General features: G+C 40.6%; 2 protein-coding genes across 2 annotated transcripts; both read left to right on the top strand.

Moving 5' to 3' along the window:
• The first annotated feature begins 106 nt into the window (after positions 1-106).
• On the top strand, positions 107-6,827 carry mbd1b (methyl-CpG binding domain protein 1b). The gene is made up of 17 exons (XM_079578473.1): positions 107-248; positions 813-1,307; positions 1,386-1,520; positions 2,577-2,709; positions 2,779-3,077; positions 3,155-3,237; positions 3,973-4,013; positions 4,096-4,230; positions 4,297-4,350; positions 4,470-4,490; positions 4,575-4,667; positions 5,230-5,388; positions 5,455-5,598; positions 5,671-5,721; positions 5,791-5,868; positions 5,983-6,033; positions 6,119-6,827. The coding sequence occupies exons 2-17, from the start codon at positions 961-963 to the stop codon at positions 6,581-6,583; spliced, it is 2,289 nt and encodes a 762-aa protein (XP_079434599.1). The 5' UTR covers positions 107-248; positions 813-960; the 3' UTR covers positions 6,584-6,827.
• A 1,357-nt stretch (positions 6,828-8,184) lies between these two features.
• Positions 8,185-23,470, top strand: ccdc120b (coiled-coil domain containing 120b). Its single transcript, XM_079578570.1, has 11 exons — positions 8,185-8,510; positions 15,345-15,488; positions 15,565-15,663; positions 15,965-16,095; positions 18,436-18,537; positions 18,624-18,741; positions 18,889-18,948; positions 19,498-19,651; positions 19,870-19,971; positions 20,334-21,332; positions 21,693-23,470. Exons 3-11 carry the CDS (start codon positions 15,615-15,617, stop codon positions 21,775-21,777), a joined length of 1,800 nt encoding a protein of 599 aa, XP_079434696.1. The 5' UTR covers positions 8,185-8,510; positions 15,345-15,488; positions 15,565-15,614; the 3' UTR covers positions 21,778-23,470.
• The last annotated feature ends 1,212 nt before the right edge of the window (positions 23,471-24,682 follow it).

Below are 24,682 nucleotides of genomic sequence, written 5' to 3'. Positions count from 1 at the left end.
GCGACGACTGCGACTGTATTGGTTCCCTCATGATCAGCGTGCACTGTCTAATGAGGAGGGCGGTATATTTACACTCGGCTTCAGGAAGGAACAAACATGAATGACACGGAGAGGAGCCTGATTGGTGTAACTGCTTTTCATTCGCTTCCGCGGTTACCGTTTCTAATTGCGTGCTAGCTCGTTAGCCGCTTTAGCCGACTCAGTAGTATAATGTGTGCAAAATGAGTTACCGGAGGCTTTGAAGGTATGTTTTTTTCACTGAAATGTGGGGTTTTTATGGGACAAGTGAGGCGTTCATCGGGCAAGTGTGGTTTGTCACAGAAGAGCCATTTTAGATATTTTAACGGTTGCTAATCCGTTACCCGTTCATGCACGAGTGGAGAAACTGGCTAACCATAGCTCGTGCATGCACCCCCAAACCAAAGCTTTGAGCGGTGATCTTTACTACATTGATCTTTCCATACATGGCACATGCACTCGGTGTGATATTCTTTTGTTTGAATACGTGGTTTGGTGGAGCTCGGTCATGTTTTGACAGCTAGCTAAAGCTAACGAGTTGTGCCCCCTGAAAATGTAATGTATAAACGTCTTGGCAAACCAGCGGTCTCGTGTAATTGTTATGAATAAACCTTCGCTTTAAAGGGAACATTTTTTAGTAAATAAGCGGTACCGTGCACATAGTATGATTGTGTTGCTTTTAAACAAACAATACTGACATTTCACTGAGGATAACCTTCACACCTGGGCAGAAGATTGACTTGTCATTCCTGTGCGAGCTCAATTCATTCTAAATGGTGATATTTTCCAGGCAGTGCAATGGACAACACACTACAAATAACAACAGAAGACATATTGGAGATGCTGAACTGAGATTGCAGAAATGTACCACTTAAATGGCCAAGAATATTGACCATTTTACACTGGGAAGGCACTGTAGTCATATCTCGACCTTGTGCACTGATGGAAGAACAGCCAAAGAGCCCTGTCCCCGAAGCAGCAGAACATGTTGATGAAGAACAGCCAGAACCTCCTTCATGTGTCCCGGATACAGACAAACTGGTCACTTCAGAAACCGAAACCAAAGCAGAAACCGAAGAGGAGCAAAAACCTGATGAAAATAAAGAGCCCATAGACTGGTTTGAACCATTGGAGGACGACGAGGAGGAGGACGCCAAAAGCTTTGAGTTTTCCGCTGAGCCACGTGCCTTGGGTTCTAAAGATCCAGATGAAGACAGCCTTGCAGGGGAGAGTGAAAGAAGTGAGAGTGTTGCAGGCAGTGAGAAGGGCCTCAGAAGAATACACAAACAGTAGGTTGATGACAAAACCTTGCAGCTTTGTTTTTTTGTTTTGAGGTTTGTTTATTGATATTTTATCGTTCTTATCAGATCACGCCGCAAGCAGTGTCGAGGGAATGATGAGGGATGGGAAGAGTGTCCCTCTTTGGGAGAAGGATGGAAGCGCAAGGAAACTATTCGCCAGAGCGGTACGAGGTCTGGACAGAGTGATGTTTACTACATGAGGTAAGAGTGTTAGCAAAGTGATTGTTCTTTTTCTTTTAATCTGAGTTGTACAAGAGTTGTAGAAAGCAGAGGAAGAAAAACACAGCATTTATTGTTCGATAAAGTCCTATTTCCTAGGATTAGTTTTACCGAGGGACCACATGCGATTTGTAATAATCACGGAGAATGTCTGATGTTAATCCTGTGCGGATGCGCCATGTCAGTGATTTACCACTTGAAAATTACCCCGCAAATTACTATATTTTGCTGAACCCCGAGGTCCTGTGATAAAACTAATCCAATGCGAATAGGCATGTCTGTGATTAGGAGAGAAACGGGGAGGATGCGGCACGTGATTAGACTTTCTTTTGCTAATTTTCAGCTTAATGTGTAAGAAACACAGAGGGTTCCAGCGTGCGTCATTGATGCTCCAGAGTTGGTGGCTTACCTTCGCCTCTCTCACCTCTCCTTCTGCTCTCTAGGCTTCGTGTATTTTATCCAAAGTCCATGCGCTCTCAGCTACGATGTTAGCTGCATCATGTTGGTCTTTTAGCAGCAGTAAAAGGCTGTTTTTAAAGGCAAAATGCGAAGAGAAACCACGCGGTGTTCTGCATGTAGATGCGCTTTAGAGAGAGCCCAGCGGCTGCGCTCAGAGTTTATGTCACTCCAACTACACATTTATATTATAACCAACGATGGTTAAACACAATTTATGGAGAATTGTTCATAGTAAAAGACTAAAGCAGGCTCCCCAAATTCATTCTGGTTAAAGTTAATTTTACAAATTCAGAAAGGAGCGCTTTGATGTCAATTTCAACAAGAATCTCAGGCTTCGGTTAAATAAAAAGCAGACGTCGGGGGGTAATTGTTTTATTATATGGGGTCCCTAGATAATGCTTATCCCGTGCGAATAGGGCTTTTGACTAAGATACATTTGCTGGAGTTGGAATCATGTAAGATATTTAATAAATAAACAAAATGTTAGTTGTAATTTCTACTTTTTACTGTGTACGATTTTCACACTTACTTAATACTAAAATAGATTAATTCTAACTTACTTACCGCTTTCTTTGACAGCCCACAAGGTGACAGGGCACGAAGTCGAATAGAACTGTCCATTCTGATGAACCGCGACCTGAGCAGTTTCGAATACAAATCAGGAGTTTTCAGCAAAAATGGTCTGCAGCGGTTAACGTTACAAAGGCGGAAGGTACAGAATTTTCTTAAATGCTAAGCACTAAGACTGAGAGTATGTTTAATGTCTGTTCATTTTCTTTAGAGAAAGCCCCGTGAACATTCCGCATCGGAGTTGGTTGCCGATCAGACGTCTGATTCCAGTTTTGTCGAGCGAGGAGAGGGAGCAGATACCCCAGACTCTTACCACAGGCTCACTCCTACTGTGAGCTCCAAACCAGCTGCCAGCCCAACGCTGCCTCAAATAAAAAATGAAACCCCTCCACCAAACGATAACAAAAGGGAGCATCCTGATGACAAAATCAGACTTCCAGGCCCCACATCATCAAAGCCGTTGTATTTCCCTTCGATTAATGGAGAATTTGGACCGGCCGACAGCATTTTGTGAGTTTATTACTGCTTTAACTTATAGTCCTTTGAGGTTTTGGTTGTGCTAATATTGATGGTATCTTCGCCCAAAGAGTCTGCTCCAGATGCGGACTTACATTTACTGGAACATGGTATGATAAACAGAGAAAGAACCCATTCTGTCCTTCGTGCTGGGGTAAGTTTGTGTTACGTTTGTTTCTTTTTTGGGGAATTTGGGCCAAAGTGCACAGATGCATCGTGTGACTTCTGACTGGATTTTCAGATGAAGGCCGGTGTTACACAGATTCGCAGCGTCTCGCACAAATACATTTATACCGTATTTATGTATTAGTGTCAAAACATTGCATTGGATGTAAAGACTTCACTTCTGTGTTCATAACAATAGGTGTTTTTGTCTTGAAGCTGATGGGTAGAGATTTGATTGAGCCTGCTTTATAAGACAACAAAACATTTGCATTGAATGTGCAACATACTGCAAAGTCTCTTTTCGTTCTGACCTCCTTCAGTGGGATGTTGTGCTTGGTCCTTCCGCTCAGAGTTCTCATTTTCTGACTCCAGCACAAGTGGGGAGTCAGACGGGATGCTCTCAGCCTGTCTGATTGTAGCCTGTTCAAATATCCGGTGTGGGATGACTTGGCTAAATGCACCCATGGTCTTTTCTGCTGTTTTCACTAGATTCTGAATTTCACTCTTCGATTCAACAGTTACGTTTCCAAACTAACCAATTATGTACCAGACCACTCTGTAACCACAATGAGGCTTCGGTTAAAAGTCCAATCAGAAGTCACGTGCGAGTTACTGTATATTGTGGATAAAAAAACAAAACAGATATAGATAGACTTTAGCACATTAGTTAAGCCATTTCACTTTTTAGAAGCTATAATGTTTTAAATTGCTTATATTTCAACAGCTTTCAAGACAAAAGAACATCCATTAATTCGTTTTCGCAAGGTAAACACTATCATTTTGTCTTCTGAACAATGTTGAATTCACATAGCGAACATAAGTGACTTATTTTCTTTTCCATGGACAGTGGATTCCGTGTGGACAATGTGCTGGATGCCACAATAAAGTGAACTGTGGGCATTGTAGTAATTGTAAAGGACTGTTACCGGGATCTCGGAAACGTACATGTCGGAAACGTAAATGCTTATGTCCCATTCGCAAGGTAAAGATTATACAATGATCTTTGAAGTATGTTTAACATTGCTTAAGCATCTTTGACTTTTACCAGGGCCCTGGAGGCTTTATAACGCCAAAGCCAAATATTGACCCTGAAGAAGACTCTGTAAGTTTCTAGATATACAACTAGTTATAGTATTATCCAGTTATTATATTGTTGTATTAATTCATCTTTGGTTTTATTATTCCATTTGTATTTATTTTTTTTATTTTATCATTTAACAGCAGGAATTTACACATTGCCAGGTAATATACTAAAATATATATATATGTATATACACTTGGTTCTGTTGTATTAATTTCATTCTGTTTTTTTTTCTTCTGACCAAGCAACTAAACACTAAAAGTGAAGAACCTGAGGACTTTACGACCCCTATGGAATTAGACGAAGATGATGACATGTCAAGTGACGATGATGAAGATGTGAGTGTCATTTGGACTTTTCTATCAGATGAGATCAAATACATTTTCATTAGTTCCGAGAAGATTGTAGCACAACACAAGCAGTGTGCTTTTTCACTGTTGTGATTGTACACCCAGTGTTGTCGACATTGAAGGTTATTACTATGTTCATTCACGATTTCTGAACATCCTGCCAGTGTGTAGACACACGTCAGAAAAAACAGGGAAGAAGTGCCAGGGTCAATGTAGAGGACAGGAAGGTGAGTTGCCATGCAACATAAAGAGTGTGCACTGTAAAAGTCTCTCTTTTGAAAGGCGATTTATATTTTGTTGTCTTGAGTCCTCTTTAAGCTACTATTACTTACCTTGACTACAAATTTTCCCTAAATTTAAATTATGACAAGGGGCAGAGCAGGCACAAAAGACATGCCAGGGTCAGTGTGCAGGAAACTGAAGGCAAAATGGTAAGTAATGATTTACTGGTTATGGCGCACGTTTTGCACATGTTGGGACAGTGTATTTTGAAATGATTTGAATGAGGATTTGTTAAATCGCTTGGAGAATAATTGTTGCTTATTTTTAGTGGCACAAGAGGCGAAAGCGACGCGCCTGTGGAGAATGTCCAGCATGTTTAAGGAAAGATTGTGGCACTTGTGATTTCTGTATAGACAAGCCCAAATTTGGCGGCAGCAACAAAAAAAGACAGAAGTGTCGGCTACGTCAATGTCAAAGACAAGCAATGGTATGAATTTGCAGCTCCTCAGTCAAACCTTTTTGTTTCTAATAAAATCTTGCTTTGTCTGGACAGAGACACTTGTTACCTTCTCAGTTTGGGGGAGATGCTGACGATGCAACAATCTGGGGCAGAACAAAACCCCAATATACCTACAGCAGAAAGAGGAAAAGAGTGCCACAAAGTGAAGATGAGGACGAGGACAAAGATCCACAGACAGTAAGTATATTATACACATGTCCTTTCTTGTTAGTGAGTTTACTACTTCAGACTGTTATTTATTTTTAATAGAACAGTAGTAGCAAGAAACAAAACGTCCGAAAACACCAATCATCTATGCAGGTGAGCTGTCAGAAAACTGCAACCACAACTGGTGTTAATAGACGATGCCTAAAGGTTTTTCTTTTTTAGTTAAATAATTCAGTTTATGGACAGCAGAACGGAGTGTCTGTCAAAGATCACCACAATAGCATCTATAATTACAATCTCGTAAGTTCACTTTTAGCTGATGGTAGCAATTTATGGTTTTAATCAGATTGTAACAATCTGCTTATGTGATGATTGAACTGTACCATGTAAAATGTGCTTATTTCACATCAACAGGAGATCAGATCACAAACACAAGTAGAAGATGAAGAGGAAGACTATCCCACTGTAAGTTGTTAGCAATTAGCTAATAGTTTGAAGATTTTTTTTAAAAGTTTGCTTATTTTATAATATTTTTTTTGTTTCACTACAGATTACACAAATCTACAGTTTGGCAGATGAACCAAGTGATCTAAACAAAGAACACGATCTCATGAAAATGCTGGACACTTTACGTTCTTCCGCGCTGCCCATCTTGTGGTACGCCATCATGGTGGAGGGCCCGCAGATGCAGCTTGTGCAGTGTTCTAAGCTGTCTGCTATGGCAGATACCACGGTGCAAATTGACACAGACTTCAACTATAAAATCTCAGTACAGAGACACCCGCTGCTGCCCCTACACCCGCTGTATGACGCTCATCCCTCACGTCTAGACTCCATCACACATGTGGTAAATCTGCTTTTGGACATGGACAAATACATTGTATGCCACGGCGTACCACCAACCCAGGCCGTACTCCGCAGAAACCCAATAATACTGGAGCGGGCACCCACGTGTGAATTCTTGATTAAAAAGAATGAGACTATTTGTACAAACTGTAGAATGCTTTGTGAATGAAAGTATTGAACAACCGAGACCTGATGATTTGTTGAACTTGGTGCCATTTTTTTTCTTTGAATATTTGTGGTACCAGAATTGATGGCATTCCCAGAGCTGTGACAATAAAATGCAAACATGTATTTTTTGTCAGACCTCATTTATGCTGATGACTGGTGTCAAAGGCCTCTCCTTTGGACACGATCACTTGTGGGTTTATCAACACTTTTACTTGAGGAATCAATCACTTTAAAGGTGTATTATGGAACTTTTCCCCCCATTTGTTTATGGAAACAAAAAAAAACATTTGTGCATATTTCTCCTGTTTTGTGACCCAGTGGCTGTATGGTCAGCATGGTGCCTTTACCCTCCATCATGGTGGCCTCTGCATTACTCCAGGAGCAATTGATTTTTAGGGTTTCTGGATGGAATCATGTAGGTGGTTTCCATCAGCAGAGAAACCCTACAAGAAACCCTGAAAACAATTGGTCCTGGAGCAATGTAGAGGCCACTGACTTGGAGAGCACAGACGTCATGCTGACCACTCATAAAGCCGCTGGGTCACTACAAGATCAAATGCACACAAATATCAAGTTATTTTTCACCTAAAAAGTTCCATAAAGTCATTTTTTGGTCATCAATATGTCTTCATTGCTTTATAATAAATATCGCATTTGCTCATAATTGTTATAGGTTAAAATAATTTGCTCTTGAATGTATCTCACTCATTTGTTTAATTTGTTTCATTGTTGATTTAATTGTCACAAACACTGCATGTGTGTGTTTGTGTGTCCTATTGGAGAGACTACTACTCAAAGTAGTGAAGTATAGCAGAAAAGTGATTACAATTTTATTCTTCATCGACATGCTTTTGTATACATGATTTAAATGGTTTCATATCAATACAAAGGGAACATAAGAGTTTCACTTGTGTCTACTGTGTACATACAAAAGTGAACAGGTGCTAGACATGACGGAGTAAATAGTTTGGATATTTCTGTTTTACTCTGCTGTCCCCTCATGATCCATGTAATCCTGAGGGGGAATTCATGATCTTGGGTGTCCTCAAGTAAATGTGTAGAAATTTAACCCAGATTTGTGGGAACAGAGTTTAATGTTTTGTAACTATTTGAATTTCAAAATGTTATTGTTTGAGACAAACTGGTATTTCTCAATACATTGTTTAATAAAATGTTTTGGACCTTTTAATCCAAAGATCAAAGTCTTGCTACATGATACTTAATATACTTAATATGATACACATACCATAAACAGACTTAGGACCAATGAAAATAGGTCAAGGAATTTATGACAAATTGTTCACTTTATTGACGCGTGGTTTCGTGTGGTTTTTCTTTCTGAGGAGGCATTTATGTGCAACATTGTTGCTATTCTTAGTTCATTGAAGGCCAAGTCCTCGTGATAAAAGGAAAAGACCAAAAAAGCAAAGACTGGTAGTGGGTCCTCCATTAGTCTTGTTCTTTGTCATTTTAAGTTATTTCCCATCATATTACAATCCAGCAGAGAGTGAGAGTGAGTGAGAGGAGATGCACATACAGTACTATTGTCGCTGGTGTGGTTGGTGGCCGGTGCACATCAGGCATGTAGCATCATGGGAGGGGCGTTGTTGTGACAGTGCGCTGAGTAAAGCGGAGGGTTCTCATCCGGTGCAGAAGGAGAGCTTTCTTCTCAGTGAAAGCCGCTGTGCTGAGATGCGCAGGGCTCCGCTGCGGAGGTCTATAGACTGCAGCTGCTGAATAACAATTGGGATGCAAAGACAAGACTAGGAGCGGCTGCTTATAGGTTTCAAAATTGACGTTGGCTAATTTGTTCTGCCAAGCTCATACATCTACCACGGCATGGTTTTCCGCAGGAATTGTTTTCTCCGAGCCCGGGCTTTGTCACAGAGGACCATGGAGACCTTGGAAACCCTCGGTCATGCTCACTGGTAAGCGTAATCTTGAATCAACCGATTCCGAAAAGGCGAGCAGTGTGGATCCGATTGACATTTGTGTTGTAATCACTAACGCCAGAGTGATCAACACTATAGGCTGACAGGCATGCTCGTTTTAACGTGTAGCCGCATACTAATCATTTTCTCATCGTGTCTAGTCACTGGCACACCTGTGATGGAGTCCCTTTCTTTAATTAATCCCTTTTCTTCCCCTATGATGGAACTGTTTGTAAAGGCGGTGCAGATACATGTGGGGAACACATGCTGCATTGACATAAGGCTGTACGATCCCCATAACTCGCACGCACTACCATTACCCCAAAATAAAATGTAGCCTAATGTCCGTTTAGACAAATCAGGCCAAAGCAACGTAAGCGCGTTCATCTGGAAACAGGGGAAACTTCATCCTGTTGCATTGTTGGGGAATTGCCATTTGCAGATTTTATTCTCACGCACGAGTGTTTAAATCCGATTTCTCATGATCTCATTAATGAAATAAATTTGACAATAGGCCCATTGGGTCCAAATAATGGGTCAGTGTGTGAGCGTTCAGAGCAATACCTTTGATGCATGTGAGAAATACCTCATTGTTTTCACAAAGGCTTTCATCTTTGATCTGAAGCATTTGCTGCTGTTATTTTTTCTGCCATAAATTTACCATAGGCTTTTGAAGTCACGGAGAGCATTTGCAAATATCCTGACTGCACAGTGTTAGAGAAAGCCAATGCCATTTGGATTCAGAACTGGATCTACTTGTAAATTGTTGTCTTGCCCCTCTCTTCACAGACTCTCGCAAACTGCTAGTAGGCTAACATCACTTTCCCAGTTGTTTTCATCTAACCTCTCCTGAAATACCCCGACCCACATTCCACAATAGTCTGCTGTAATTAATTTATTCATTAGCTCCAACAAGGTGACACTCCTTTTCATTACCAAGACTTAGGAGATTCTACTCTGAGCACTACTTTGCTCACCAGCAACTTTTTGTTTGTACTGGATTCTAGAAGTATCGTGGCAATATTACTACTACACACAAACTACATTACATGTTCAGATTTACAGTTTATGATAAATAGTTATAATAGTAGTTATAGTTATAGTTGAAATAGCAATTTGTTCATTTCAAAATGATATACTGTACATTGCCTTAAATATTAAGTAAATATTAGTGAAAGGTGAACAAACAGTGCGATATCCCTGCAGGTGTTTCTGAACAAAGGAAAACCTATAGAAATAATCCCTCGTGGATGTTCCTGCCACATTCCTATCTTTATTACTGGCCCCTCCTGCTTCTGCACAGGCCAGGTGGATCGCAATGGCCACTTTGTTTTCTACCCTCGACCCTTTTGTCAAATAAGCAAAGGTGAGCTCCAAGGCCAAAGGGATACTTGGTAGCTGCAACAGGATTGGCCAGTGAGAGCTCTAAGCCATTCTGTGGTGCTGATAAGCGTGTTATAAATCAGTATTTCATGGATATAAAGGGCACAAGGAGAGAGATGATATTAGTGCAGAAGGGATCAGCTGACCTTCTCTAAGCCCTTCACAGATCTTTGACGTTCAGGTGGAGGTACAGAAGTACCAGAGAATATCCATACGCACAAAGACTTTGCCTGAAGCATATGTTTTCCTCCTTTAGGGTAAAATTAGAGCAGAATAAGTTCCCCTGATGCAAATTAAAATAAGTCATAGATGAGGGTATACTGTATGTTGATAAAATGGCACAGAAATGAAGCTGTTTTGGGAAACTCTTTTAAGGCTGCGTCATTCTACCCCAGACTGATGACCATGTGTAAAAGTGCACAACAACGACAGCTGTGTAAACAACTGTCCACAAAAGTTACACCTGTCCATTCGAAGCATGAGGTGGTTCAGCTGCTGCTGTGTCTGACAGCTGCGTCACAGAGACTATGCAGAACGATTCAAATACAGTTTGGATCTTATATTATTTATCTATACATTAACAGCACAAAGTGGAAACAGGCTTAATAGGACCAAGTGTAGCTCCGGTCATGAATACATCTGTTCCATAAACGCTGACGGCTGAAGCCGGTTTCCAGGACTCTCGGGTCCCATAAAAGCTGACAGCTGAGAGCGTGAATCTTTTTAAAAGCTGGAAGGCATCGTGTTTATCAAGGGAACAGAAAGCTGGTTAGAAAACTGTTGCCGTTAGGAATTTAGCAGCGCAACAAATGCTGTGATCAAATATGCATGTCTCTGGAGGAAGGAGGGGGACATGATAGTCTATAGGACCAATGCTTCAGCTCTGAATATTCAGTACTCGATTGATTTGCATGTGTGGTATATATGAACAGGAAGGGCTGGGCTAATGTTTTAAGCAGCCCTACAGGGCTAATGACAGGATAATTACACTCAGTCAACATGGCCACAAAGTATTCCTTTTGTCATGTGGTCTAAAATAGGACTTTTTCTGTTTGAGCCTAAAGTAATTGTGTTGTAACTGTTATAGTGACTATGTGGTTTTACCAGCAGTGGCAATACTACTTGAAATATAAGGATAATAGTCTAATTCTTGTGGAAGACCCATACTACTGCATATTACAACAATGTGTTAATTTGCTTTTAAGTGATTGAAGAGTAAGTGAAGTGATTTCTTCTCTTTTTCTGGATAGGTCCATACAACATTTAATGTAGTTTCCCAGGCCACTGACTTTAATGCCACAATGCATGACTTTGCAGATTACAGATTGTGCTGCAGGCGGTTACTTGTCGTTGAACCTGTAACTTCTTCTTCACATCTGCACCCCAGATGTTCTACAATAAATCAGTGGATCTATCTTACTTAAGCTGAGTGACAAAATGTTGATTTAGTGAATGATTTTCATTAGATTTTTTATTCTTAAATTCAAACAAACTAACTAAGAATGTGGTGCTAACATGTTATACATGTTGGACTATTGGGTGAGCACAGCACTCAATGAAGTAGTTAGTCCTTTGAGCCATGATACACAAGATGGTTTCCAGTTCTGTGCCAAGAAGTACAGTACAAGTACAGCTTATCTGGGAGTTTTTTGTTTTCATTTAAGAAAAATCTTGCTGGGACAAAACAAATTTTGATGATTTTCTCTTCTAGATTTTCCCTCTAGTTCCTATAAAACATGCATGTTGTGTCTTTCCCATCATGAGGCCGATCGGTTCCTGTGAGGCTTTAGTCGGACTACACATGGAGCCTGTGGCATCGGCACTTTCACAGCAAGCAATTTAGATCCACCAATCAAGGAAATGAAATAGAAAGCTGAGAATGACACTAGGCATGTAATAGCTTGCCACAGCATTTGCTTCATGGGCACAAACGGGGTACAGTCAAAGCTCATTTGAAACAAGTAAATTAAATAAATAATTATAGTAGTATGAATCAAACAGAAATGTATTATTGCATTATTCTGTGTAGTGTCTTATATGATTATTACTATACTACAGGAAGGAAGCCTGCTTGGTCCAAATGAAAAGTGAGGGCCTTTTAGACAAAGGCATTCTTAAGAGGTACCACTGCCTTTTGGCTCCAGCTGCCCAGCGACCATCCACACACATGAATGCCAAATGTCCACTTTCTATTTACAGTTTTATGGCACAGCTACTGAGAAACACCTCAAAACTCTGTACTTTCCCAAGTGAAAGTTCTCCGTTCGTTAGATTTACTTGACCACACACCAGTGGAATAAGAATTCATTCATGTGATGAGCTGTTATCTGACCCTGTATGTGGGCGGTGTGAAAGGACAGGTCAAGCACACTGGGATTTAACTGAGGCAGAGCAAACAGTGAGCGGTTCAAAACAAATATCAGGAGTCAAACCTTTGTCTGACATCCCAGTAAAATACATTTGTCGGACCTCGTAATGAATGGCAATACTACTGTACTTTTTCTCTTGCAGCATTTCTCTTGTTTTGGTGCTGGCACAATATGTGGTTAAAGGGCTTGCACCATGGGAGACCGCTTTACTTTAAGTGAGCATGGATCTCATAACTTTCCTCTTGAATTGGTGTCTGGAATCTGTAAAGGCAGGTGAATGTTAAGGCTATTAATCTAACGCTAAACAATCATAAAAGAGTCAGCATTTTGTGGGTTTTGCAACAATGTTAAAAATTGCTTTCTGTGTCTACATGCCATTTGTTTCTTTGGGTGCACTCCAAACATTTTTGCTTCCTCCCTCCCACCATTCAAAGACACCAATGTGTGAGTTCAGATTTGGTAGTTGCCCAAGTCTTTACTTTTCAACCTTGTGACTCACTGACTGACAACTTGTTTATTACTGATTGTTGACGAACAGTAGGATTTAAGTATAAGTTTGTATAAGATTGTAAAATTAAAACTCCTAAGTCCATTCGTGTTACAAAGAAGATGACACTGCGAAGTACCAATATGCCTTGTAATTGATAATGCATGAAACTGCTCAAATGAACTGGAACTGTTAATGATTTTGTGTTGATAGGGGGCAGACATTATAAGTGACTACTTTCTACTCCTTTTCATTAATATGTTAAATGCTGTTGTTGCAATTGCTTTTTATATGAATAAAATCAACAATAAAAATGAAAACTATAATGAATTGACAAATGATGAACATACCTGAGTACTGGTATCTTCTCTCCTCTTGTAAAAGACTTTCATTATTCAGTTGGCATCATCTCAATGTGATGCCAGTTTCATGGCAGCCATTTGTGTTCAACATTCAGAGCAAGGCCTTTTGCCAGAGGCTTTCTATTTTGAGATGCTTCTGTTGGGCATTGAAGGAGAGGCTTTTTGGATCATAATGTGAGAAAATTCCTCATGTTGTTACAGTTGACCATGCAAACGCTTTATCCATATGCTGCAATAACTGCACTGTTGGACAACTTTTGAACTGCAGGCAAAACACAATTTAACCCTTTAAAGGGCACTTATTGAAATACTTAGATACCTAATAGAGTGTTATTGGGGGACATAACGCAAGTTTATTTCTGTTGTAACATTTTTCTCAATTCTCATTTTCATGCAGAAAATCAATGTGAGCCAAGTTGCCATATTTGGTTCATTGTCCTTTAAGGGGTAAAAAAAAAATAGAAAGGTTTATATATTTATTTATTTAAGTTTATTTGAATAGGGACAAGTATGTCACATAAACTCATGTTACATACTACAACATTTTAGCCAAAGCTAATTCTCAATGTCCGTCCCTAGTTGGGCCTTTACAGAAAAAAAATTAAACAATACATAGTTAAAACACATATCATAATAAAACAGCACACTATATAAACACAGCAGAGCAGACGGTCAGTGGTCACATTTCTGACCTCTGATTAAATTTAAGTTTGTGTTTGAAAAGGACCCAGTTTGACACTCCCTTCAGGTCAGTGGGTAAACAGTTCCAGGCCTTGTACAGAGAAAGCTGATTGTCCAAATGAAGTGTTTCGTTTTGGGATCTGATAGTTCCCGTTCTGAGCTCCTCTAGTCCTTGAACCCACAGCCCTGAGTGGAACTATACACTCACTCAAGACCTGTGGGGCTTGCTGGTTCGAACATTTATGCATCAGCTTGTATATAAAATATACAAAAAGTACTGTCAGGTCTCGGGGGGTGCTGGTCTTCAGGAGACACCTGTCATAGGCGTGAGTTTTTGTGATGTGCAGTGGGAGCGGTCAGTCACCAATATTGTTGCCTGAAAACTTTACTAAAAATAATCTTTGGCAACAACATAGTCCTAGGGTTTATTGGTTCTTTTGTCAAGAAAATACTGTAAGTATGAATAATAGGTGCAACAGGCAAAACTAATTAACTTTAGTTTTAAGTGAAGTTTTAAGTATGATCAAATATGGCGCCTTCCCTTTTCATGCTGTAATTTCACTTACTGTATTTCAGTACGCCCTCCAAAAGCAACACATACATCATCACTTAGCACAATTATTCACCAATAAAATGTGTGAGTTTCATCAACTTACCAGGGTTAGTTTTCAAGTAAAGAAATGTACCATGAATTTAGCCAGACTTTTTCAGACTTCAGAGAAAACAGGAAGTTGAGAGCGTGACCCGTCTCTGCTGATTGGTCAAATGCCTCATTAGTGGGATCTGTGATGTAGGGGGATCTCTTCTGATTGGCTGAGTGAAGACTACATGCTCCTTTTACCTTACCGATGTGCAGCAGGGAGGCCATATGTAAAGAGTGCGGAAATTGCCAAAAATAGTCACGTGCCCTATAAAGGGTTCAATAACACAAAAAGGTTACCATGCAATGAATCTTAATCAGTCTTTACAGGTTAAATAAAGGTAAAATAAAAAATAAATTAATTAAAGCCCACGTGGCACTGATTTGAAGAACAGAACACAGAACACCATTGAAGACACACACGTGGATATATAGGAGTTTGATTTTATTTTGATATTGACGACTGAGCTCATGTTGTTTCTCATTTCAAATACATGATAATTTTGGCCGAAATGTCAGTTGTGGTCGACACACTGTATTTGAACTGACAGATGAAAAAAAAAAAGTAGACCTATTTCTTTGCTAATTAATTTGTGACTAATCGAGTCTGAACCAAATTTAGGGCTTTAATCTATTATGCAATCTATTATGCACACGTTGCCGGCTTCGAAGACAAAATATAGAAACTTTAATGAGTAATAAGTGCTGGTAACGAGTGATACAGTAGGTACTATTACTTGTTACTTTGCAATTTAGAGTGCTGTATCTTTGCCATTTGATGAAAACGGGCTCCATTGACTAAAAACTAGGCCAATATCTATACTCTAAATATTTATATAGCATTTTATTGTTTTTTAACGTCAACCTATTATTATTAGTATTTGTTATTACTATTTGTCTTGTTTTCAGATGTCATACAACACCAAAAGCTGAAGCGAGGGGATCCCTGATGCCTTTTGGATTCATCTAAACTTTACATCTCTATCTATTTGCTGCTGACTGGCTGCAAATGCGCATCCACCACACTTCCACCAATATGGCTGATACTGCAAGGTTAGTGTCAGAGTGAGAGAGAAAAACAACACCTCTGCGCTTCTCTTGAACTGTTTACGCCTTTGTTTTGGAGCAGGTAAGAACGTGGCCGGGAGAGAACTGCTTGATGCCCCAGGATTACATCACATGGAGGTGAAAGCTCAACTGATGACGCCCATGGGTCTGGGGACACCAGGTGAGAGTGTCCTTCACGTGTCTAGACAAGCTCAAAATACTTCAAGCATTTGTATCAATGGAAGCAAAAAGAGAGAGAGAAAAAAAGTGCTATAAACAGCTGTGAAGGCATCTTCTTAACAAGCTGTCACCCCAGCTGTCAGATAATCTTAGCACTGGCACAGAGGCAGTGACGAACATTGCAGATACCAGAGGATTGGATTATAATTTTAGATCTTTTCATGCCCTTGTTCTTTTATCTTCTATTGCTCGCCTAAAAATCCCTGCTTACTGCATTGTTGCGTTTTGTATGTGCGGTGCAGATGTTCAAGGCTGCCAGGATGGCAAGCTGCAGGCGGAGAGGCTTACAGCCCTGCAGCAAAAGAAACAAGCTCTGGAGGCTCTCCTCAACAGCAGAGTGGTAGAACTCAAGCAAGTCTGTCTGCAGGAGGCAGTGAGTATAAGATGTCATTATTATCACTACAGCTTATTTATGATGCTTTAAGTGCTTGTTCATAGTTGCAACTCTTAACACCTTTTGTCAAAAAGCCTTTTCCAAACAACATGGTTAATCTGTGGCTGTTGTAGTATGCTATTGTCATGTACATACGTGTCAAAAAAACCCGCGGTATTTCGGTATTTTGCATATGAACAAACGAGAAGCATCTGCGTTTGCTCCAAGTGGAACAGAGAGGGAGAGAGGTGCGGGATGACGCTTCAATAGTGGAACGAATTTAAAGTACTACAATTTAGCATATTTCTTCATAGTCACCGTGACATAAATGCTGATATTTTCACCGAACATCCCTGAACGTGCACACGACACAGAGAAAAGTGAAGCATGAACCTCTGGTGAAGCGCACAGGGTTTTTCGAGAAACTACGGACCATTGCTTTTTCTGGGCAAACAGTCGCCCGAGCCGCACTGAGCACTCGGGTCAGGGCAGTACCTCCTCCAGGTGGGAAAAACCCGCGGGCCTGTGTGCAAATGACACTCCTGAATGAGCCGTCACAGCTACATACAGCATTATTCAAATCTTTAATAAAAACAAATCACAATAACAATAAAACAGCAGGCGGTGCTCACAAAAAAAGACAAAGACAGATGAAACAAAAGGGAAACATCAAATAATTGAGCATTAGTGATATTGTTAATGATGCTCATTGTCAACCTAATAAATAAAATGGTTACATACATGACGCAATATCGTAGACAGAAAATATAGAAAGAAATGTGAGCTATACTGAAATCAGACTTAAAAAATTGAGGAACGGTTGCCAGACCTTGTAATATGTTTGGAGGGAGCCATTCACTGTATGTCTTAAATGTTCTAGTTTTAAGTGAGATATGACTTCCTCCATCAGGCACTTTAAAGAAGGTGGAGCTGTTTTTGTCCAGTTGAGTAGAATCAAGCGTCTTGCCAGTAATGTTACGATAGCTATTGCACTGGCCTGATGCACCGTTACAAAAGGATTTGGTGGAACAGCCCCAAACAAAGCTGTAACACAATTCGTAACACAAATATTCTTCTTGGATACAAAAGAAATTGCTACAAATATTCCACCCCAAAAAGAATTAAGTGTGGGACAACCGCAAAACATATGACGTTAGCGGGGCCATAGGCACTGAGCTACATACAGTAAGCTCTTTTAATTAGCATTAGTAGATGAACACATTGCCCTCGCTCCCCTTTCAGCGCCATTTGTCCGTGACGGCCGAAACTGGTGCTAAGCTCTTCCATGGGGGTGCTCACAAAACATTGCATTTTAGGGCCAACATAACACACACATTAAAGCATATGCACATATGCCACTTTGGTGTTTACCACCGTGCGCAGAACAGCACAGAGTGGGCTGCATATTCACCAGGAGCCGGCAGAACAGTTATGTGTGGTGGTGGAGGATGCACTCTGGATCTGCCTTTCTCCCCACCGCACACAGAGGAGACTCAATGGAATCAGTGTTATTTAAATGGAGGAGGATGTGTGTGCTTCAGTGCGTCAGAGGTGCACGTCAGTGTGATTGTGTAGCCCAGTGCGCTCACAACCTCCCCTCACACCTGCGTCCTTGAGGTGCTGTAACCAAGAACGCTATCAACATTGTTTATGTTAAAGTTCAGATTGATCATCACATGTTGGGCATACTGAGTCCAACAAGCCTCAGGGCTCAAAAACTTTACAGGCCATGGTCGCCTGGTTTGCCTATGCCCAGGATTGGGTCCTGGTAGAAAGTGTAGAGTAGGAAGAGAATAGAGAGAAGGATTGAAAAAACAGTGGCGAAGTTATATTTTAGTTGGATTTGGTGGATGAGTCCCTATAAAAATATAGATCAACAATAATTGGACAAAGCTATTGTACTATGTGAAAGCAGTGACACTGAGCAGTCAATACAATTGGGTTTATGCACATGAATAAGTTTGGATGAGCGTCGTGGTGTTCTTGACTCCGCGTCGTGCATTATAACCGTCTAATGCACGGCTTCTCGTTGTTTAATCCTTACTTAATACATATACAGGCAGTTATAATGTTCCTATCTAAGAAAAGGCTGTATATGGTTCTCCAGTATACTGCCTTGTAAACCAGCGCACTCTGTCATGGCACACAAATGAAAATAGTTCTCAATAATTGCTGGCCAGCCAGAATACACGCTTTTCCTATTCTTTACAAAAAACAGGAATGGTTGCAGGCAGAGCACTTTAGTTAATCCCTCATAGATCAGTAATTTATTAGATTAGCGCTGATAAAGCAGTATTGAAAGTATTTTATAAACTGGAGGTTTATTGCTGTCCTTTGCAGGAGTTGACTGGGAAGCTACCTCGGGTTTTCCCCCTGGAGTCGGGAGAAAAACCTCCACCGGTGCAGCGGAGAACTCACTTCTCAGCCGACACCAAGACAGAGGTGAGTCAACTTCTTGAATATCAATTGAGTTTAGCTAGTTGTGGTGCTTCTAAAGTCCAACGCCAACCACTGTCCCTTGACAACAGGATGAAAATGCCCAAAGGAAGCAAATGAAAACCATCTTCACTGGGGCGCTGTACCGGAACTCAGAATTAGACAGAAATGCTCAAAACAAGAGGACAGTTCACCGAGGCTGTCACACTGGTAAACGCAATACTAATTATTTACCAATTTTTCTCCAGCTTGAAAACAAGCCAAACTTACAAACTATCGCTCTTTTTAAGTGAATGAGAATCCCATATGGCTGGCAAGGCTAATGAGTAATGTAACCTGTATGTTTTGTTCTTGCAGAAGAAAGTGTAATTTCCGAGAGTACAAGCTCTATGTCCGACTCCACATCTCATGATAATGGTAATTTGATTTAAGTTTACACATACAGTACTTTAAGTACCACACTAAAAGATAGTGTTAAACAAGCTGTGCCTGCGAATACAGTTAAAAATTAGCTTTATAATTAACCCTGGCACATTTACAGAAATGTTCCTGTGTAATAGTGTGTACTGACCCTGAAAAAGGAAATTAAATCTGTTGAGTCCTGAGAAAGTCCAATATAAAGTTTGGAGATCCCAGCGCACATCATTGATGAAAGCAACTGCTTAAATCTTAAGCTGTTCAAAAATACATTCTTTACTACTATATACATACTATTTAGATCTAGGTAATAATTAGCAAGCATTAGGTATCAAAAGCATAAGTTCATATCCTATAACCCAGCCATTTTACTCCAACAACTCAAACCTCATTTTCACCCGGCTGGGGAAACTAATTTGCACTTTACAGCGATAAAAATAAAGATTCACATGTCAGTTTTAAGCTCAAAATAGCACATTGGGCCTGTGAAAACAATTATTTCTCTCTTCCAGAGCTGGCATCTTTTAACATAATTTTTCTCCCCTAAAGAGTCTTCTCCCAGCGTGGTGGCAGACCAGCGTTCTTTGTCACAGCCTGGACTCACCGTAGGCAGTCCTGACCAGAGAATCAGCAGGAAGCTGTCGCCAGTTGAGATTTACTACGAGATGAGGACACGCAGAAACTCAGCCACAAGCTCTGTCAGGTAATCTCTCCAGGCTAATGCATGATAAATGCACTTATGCCTTATGCACAGTTTGGAATCCCACATTAGTAATCAAGGGCAAAGCAAACAAGATATTTAACTATAACGTAACTGCTGCAGTTCATCTGAAATAACGTTACTGTGCACTATATCCTTTCCTTTCCAGAGTTTCCAGTGCAGTCACATGAAACGTGTGTTCTCTGTTAATGTTCCCACAGCCCATCCCATTCTTTACCCCAAAGTGCATCAAATGTTGAGGGAAGAAGTGTTCCTGCGACTCCTCTTCTGGCTCGAACTGCTCCGATCAGTGTTCATGTCAGGTAATCATTTTCTGTGTCACACCACAGATCCCCCCACAGGAATAATTTTGTGTTTCAATTTAATATTAACGTAAATGCACATCAGAGCCAGCTGCTGTCACACAATTGTCTCCACAATATATTACGTTCTGCTATTGTCATTGCTATTTGCCAGGTGATGAGTCCAGGTGTGTACTTATAGTTCAAAAACAATATAATAAAATGGGATACCCCTTTTTGCTGCTGCTTTCACAATATACTCTATGGGGCAAACATTATTTTCCCTACAGACGAGACAAGAAGTCTGGTACAGGAAATTAAACAGAAAGAAATGAATTAACAGCTAACATTTTTCCCTTTTGTTGTGCTTTCCTAAACACCAGGTCGGATGGATCAGCAGGAAATGGCCTGAAGCAGTGGTCTGGCAGTCTGGATGTACCATACATGATCCCACTAGCTCAGGAGGGCTCCTCAGCGGAGCGGAGAGGATGCCCTTACAGCTCCCGGGCAAGGCGCAGTAACAGCTCAGAGGCCCTGCTGGACAGGTCCAGTCTGCCTGATGATCCTGCTCCTCGTAATGGGATGCCCCCTAGAGGAGGGCCATACAAGAGCTCCGAGACACTCACTGATGGGAAACTGCGGCGCATTAGTCCAGAAAGACATGGGGACAGCTCTGTTGAACAGGCAAAGCTGCGCCTGTCAATGGGTGGCAGAGGGAACGGAGGATACAATGAGCAGCTGATGGATTATGTTTGGGGCAAACAGCAGAAGATGCAGCAGCTGTATCAGTCCACAGGCAAGATCTGGGACACGTCATCTCCTCGCACATCCACTGCAGCACCACAGTCCCATGCCAATGGCTTCTCCCACTCACAGGTGCACCTCCCCAGTGCTGTGCCTCCCTTTAGCCCCTTGGTCTTACGAGGGTCCCAAGCTGAACTACGCAGGGTCAAAGTTACCAGAACCAAATCTTGTGGTCCATTTATTCCTTTGCAGCATGATGCGCTACTACTGTCGGCCTACGAGACACCCCTTCCTTCTTCAGCCACCACATCGTCCATTCCCAACTTGCATCCTTACCAGGCTGAGCTTTTGGGGCCTCCATTCACTCGCAGACCCCCACAGTTTTCTCTTCCCACCCCAGAAGACTCTACACGAAGTCTCCATAAGGCTCTCGCACTGGAGGGGCTGAGGGACTGGTACCTTAGGAACGCTCTGGGGTATCCTTCAGCATCTAAAGGCCATGAAGCAGGGATCTCTCGCCTCTCACACCCCCACCCTCTGGTGCACCAGGCCCAATCAGTTCAGGGTGACCCTACCAACAGCCACAGGCCTCATATGACCCAGTCTGCCAGCTTCCATGGGCACCCACTTCAGGGAAGGTCAGTTGTATTGCAAAAAAACACATTTCACCCTTAAAATCGTCAGAGATTATAGTCTGCATACCACTGAGTGCCATTTATTTTAACAGTAAATGAATCCATCTAATATAAAATTAGACTGTTGGGTTACGGAAGTGTGTGATAACAAACAGGACAAACAGTTTCACACTTTTGCTAAAATTGGTCTGATACGACCTGGGGAGCTAGGGATACCCAGCATGTTGCATATTTTATGCAATAGAGTACTGTTTTACTTCACTCTTTTGATGTTTGCAAATTAATAGCTTGTTCAGCTGTGGTTTTACACTCGTCTCTTATTTATACGACGCTATTGATCTGTTTTGCATTCCCCTTTTGCAGATCGATGGAGTTTTCTCTGTACCAGGAGAATGCACCGGACACTTCTCCTAAAGAACCCAGCGCCGACCCGGGCACCCTCGTCTGATATGACCAATCACAGGCAATCACACCTCACCAAAACATGCTCAAATGTTGATACAGCGTGACCTCAAAAGAAAAACAAAACATTGCAACCTCAGCAGAACATGACTGGAATGAATGATAAACTGGAGCTCCACTGTGTGAAAAGGCCTTGGCAAGTCCTCTGCTGTCCCTGCAGATACCAGAGAACTGTGTTTGTCCAAGGCCAGTGCTGTCATGCACGCTCAAGTTTATTTATAACAACAATATGCTACTATCTTCTTCCTAGTAACCATGGAAATCTCCAGATATACTTTTCTACAGAATATATACAACACTAAATTACTATTTTATACTCTGACATACATATAAAGAACAGTTATATAAAAGAGGTAATTTATTGCTCATTCATTATGTGATGTACTGATGTTATATGTCATAATTTGAAATGTATTAACACACACTGCTGAATGTGTTCATGTGAAATGCAAAAAATGTGCTTCATTAGCCGTTATTTCCTCAGTTAGTTTCTATTTTATATATTTAATAACCGAAGCAGGCCATAAACTGTAGAGCGCAGCTGTAGCGAATGGGAGTGCCTAAACATTCTGTCAAGCAAACATTGGTTAGACAACTTTAAAGTGCTTTCTATTAATGACGAATGCTGGAATGAAGCCTCTGCAAACTGACTTTAATCAAAATACACACAATGATCAAGATGTCACGTTGAGGTTCTGGAAAGAATGGAAGTTGTAGGTTTGGTAATTGTCATCCTGCTGCAGACGATAAATGTAGCGAGTGTTTTGAGGCACCTTGGGCTAAAGTAAATTTGAGGGCTTTTGAGAAACTGGCAGTGGTGTCACATGAATTATGTTAAGTCTCTTTTTGTAGAGGATCCGGGTGTTGTATGAAGCACTTTATGAACATCTTGAGCCTTAAATCCCTATAAATAAAGAGGTTGATAGGTTTGTACAGGGTCACAGTTTTTCTCAATGGCTTGCCATATGAATGTCACACAATAGTCTGAATAATACATACCGCATAGAGTTAAATCAGTCATTCATTCATCTGTGACTATGACGTATTCATCAGATAGAGAAAATGTAGCTCCTATGCATGTGTGCATGTCTTTGAATGCTGAGAGCCAGCTGGGTTATCAGTGACAGCCCACTTCCAGACTTGTTGTGAGTGAAAAGCTCAAGTCTTGAATCTACAGCAGAGAGGCCGATAAGAACACTTTCACACATGTTCACATTACCATAACATTAGTATCTATTTATCCTCAAAGATATAACATGACCAGGTCTATATTCTATTTCATTTGACTAGTTTTAACTTTATTTTAAGTCTGTAAATGTGTAATTCACCCACATACATATAAGCCGAAGTTCATTCCATCAGTGTCTTATTTGTTTTTAAGCTATTGAGAAAAACTATTGCAGTGAAATTGTTAAATTGAAGGAAGATTGTCTCCTGAAGGTGTACCTGAGCATTAGTCTGTACATAGTGTGGATTGTAGCTTGAGTAAGATGAGTTTTAGACTAATATTTTAACTTCTCTACTAATAATATTTATAACTTACTGAATACTTAATAACAACTCCCCCCTTACAATTCTTAAACTTTGACCCTTATGTGAGCACTATGTAATTAGACTGAAAGTGAGGAGTGTGAACAGGGCAGGGCTGCTGCAGTGTGGACACTGGTGTGAGCTGGTCTCACACTTGTACCATTTTTATTTTTGTTGTTTAAGTTTGTGTGCTTTGGTCTTTCAGAAAAGATCCATTCTTTACATGAAAATTATCATTTTATTATTTTGTTGTGTAGATCAACATGAGAAAGGACTTTGTGGCCTATATTGCTGTGAATATATTTTTGGGATGTATTTGAAATTTGACCAACTTTCTACTCTATTTCAGTAAATTTCTCAAAACGTTGGGCCACAGTTTTCAACATAAAATCAAGAAACCATGTGTTATAGCGAATAAAATATAACATTAAAATGTTTACTTTTGATTAAAAAAAATGTTGCTTGTTTCAGAACTAGGAAAGGAAAATGCTGCAAAGTATGCAAACTGAATGTTTTTATGTTCTCTGCTTTTTGGGGCAGTATTTCTTACACATCATTTAGTCTGCATAATTTACACTGTTTTGTATGTTACATTTCTTTGCTGTCTTTTTGTCCATGCCCTCTCAGTATTAAGCATAATGAGCTTATTCCAGCTGAAATTGTAGACCAAACTGCTGTGCACTGGGGGCCCTAAATGTATTTTTCATACAGTGTATTCTGTGAGTTAAAAGAAATGATAGACATTCAAACTATATTCTATTTATTAACAATGTTTTTGTAAGTATCTTCTGTAGCTCTGCGCTAAAACTGGCCATGTGTGTAAATCATTTACTGAGTGTATTGTCAATATTCGATTGATTTAGTTTTATATTAAGTGCAGCTGTTATCTCATGTAGCTGTTATTACCAGGTCTGTGAAAAAGGCTCTGGTTGGTCAATACTGTATGAGAGTGTGAAATCATTCTAATAAATAAAGTGTCATGTCCAGTGTGAGGGTGTTTGGTTTGGTAATAAAAGTGGCGACAGATGGTGGAGCGGGTCGTCTCGTGACAAGATGGTCGGGGGTTGAAATCCTGGCTTCTACAGGTACGTGCTGCCGTTGTGTCTTTGAGCAAGACACTTCACCCACCTCGCCTCCAGTGTCTGTGTACATTGGTGTTTGAATAGGTGAGTGGTTCCCTGCTGTAAAGTGCTTTGGGTAAACACATATAAACTGAGACCATTTTAATTTACAAGTGGCAAAGGCCAATCACTGGTATCAGATATTCACTAAAGCAAAATCTAAAGCAGGGGTGCCCAAACTTTTTGTCTCCGAGGGCCAAAATGAAAAAGTGCCTGTGGGTCGCGGACCAAATACGGCTG

The sequence above is a fragment of the Gobius niger genome (assembly GCF_951799975.1).
Source record: "Gobius niger genome assembly, chromosome: 20".
Lineage (NCBI taxonomy): Eukaryota > Metazoa > Chordata > Actinopteri > Gobiiformes > Gobiidae > Gobius > Gobius niger.
This window is presented reverse-complemented; position numbering and strand designations above follow the sequence as displayed.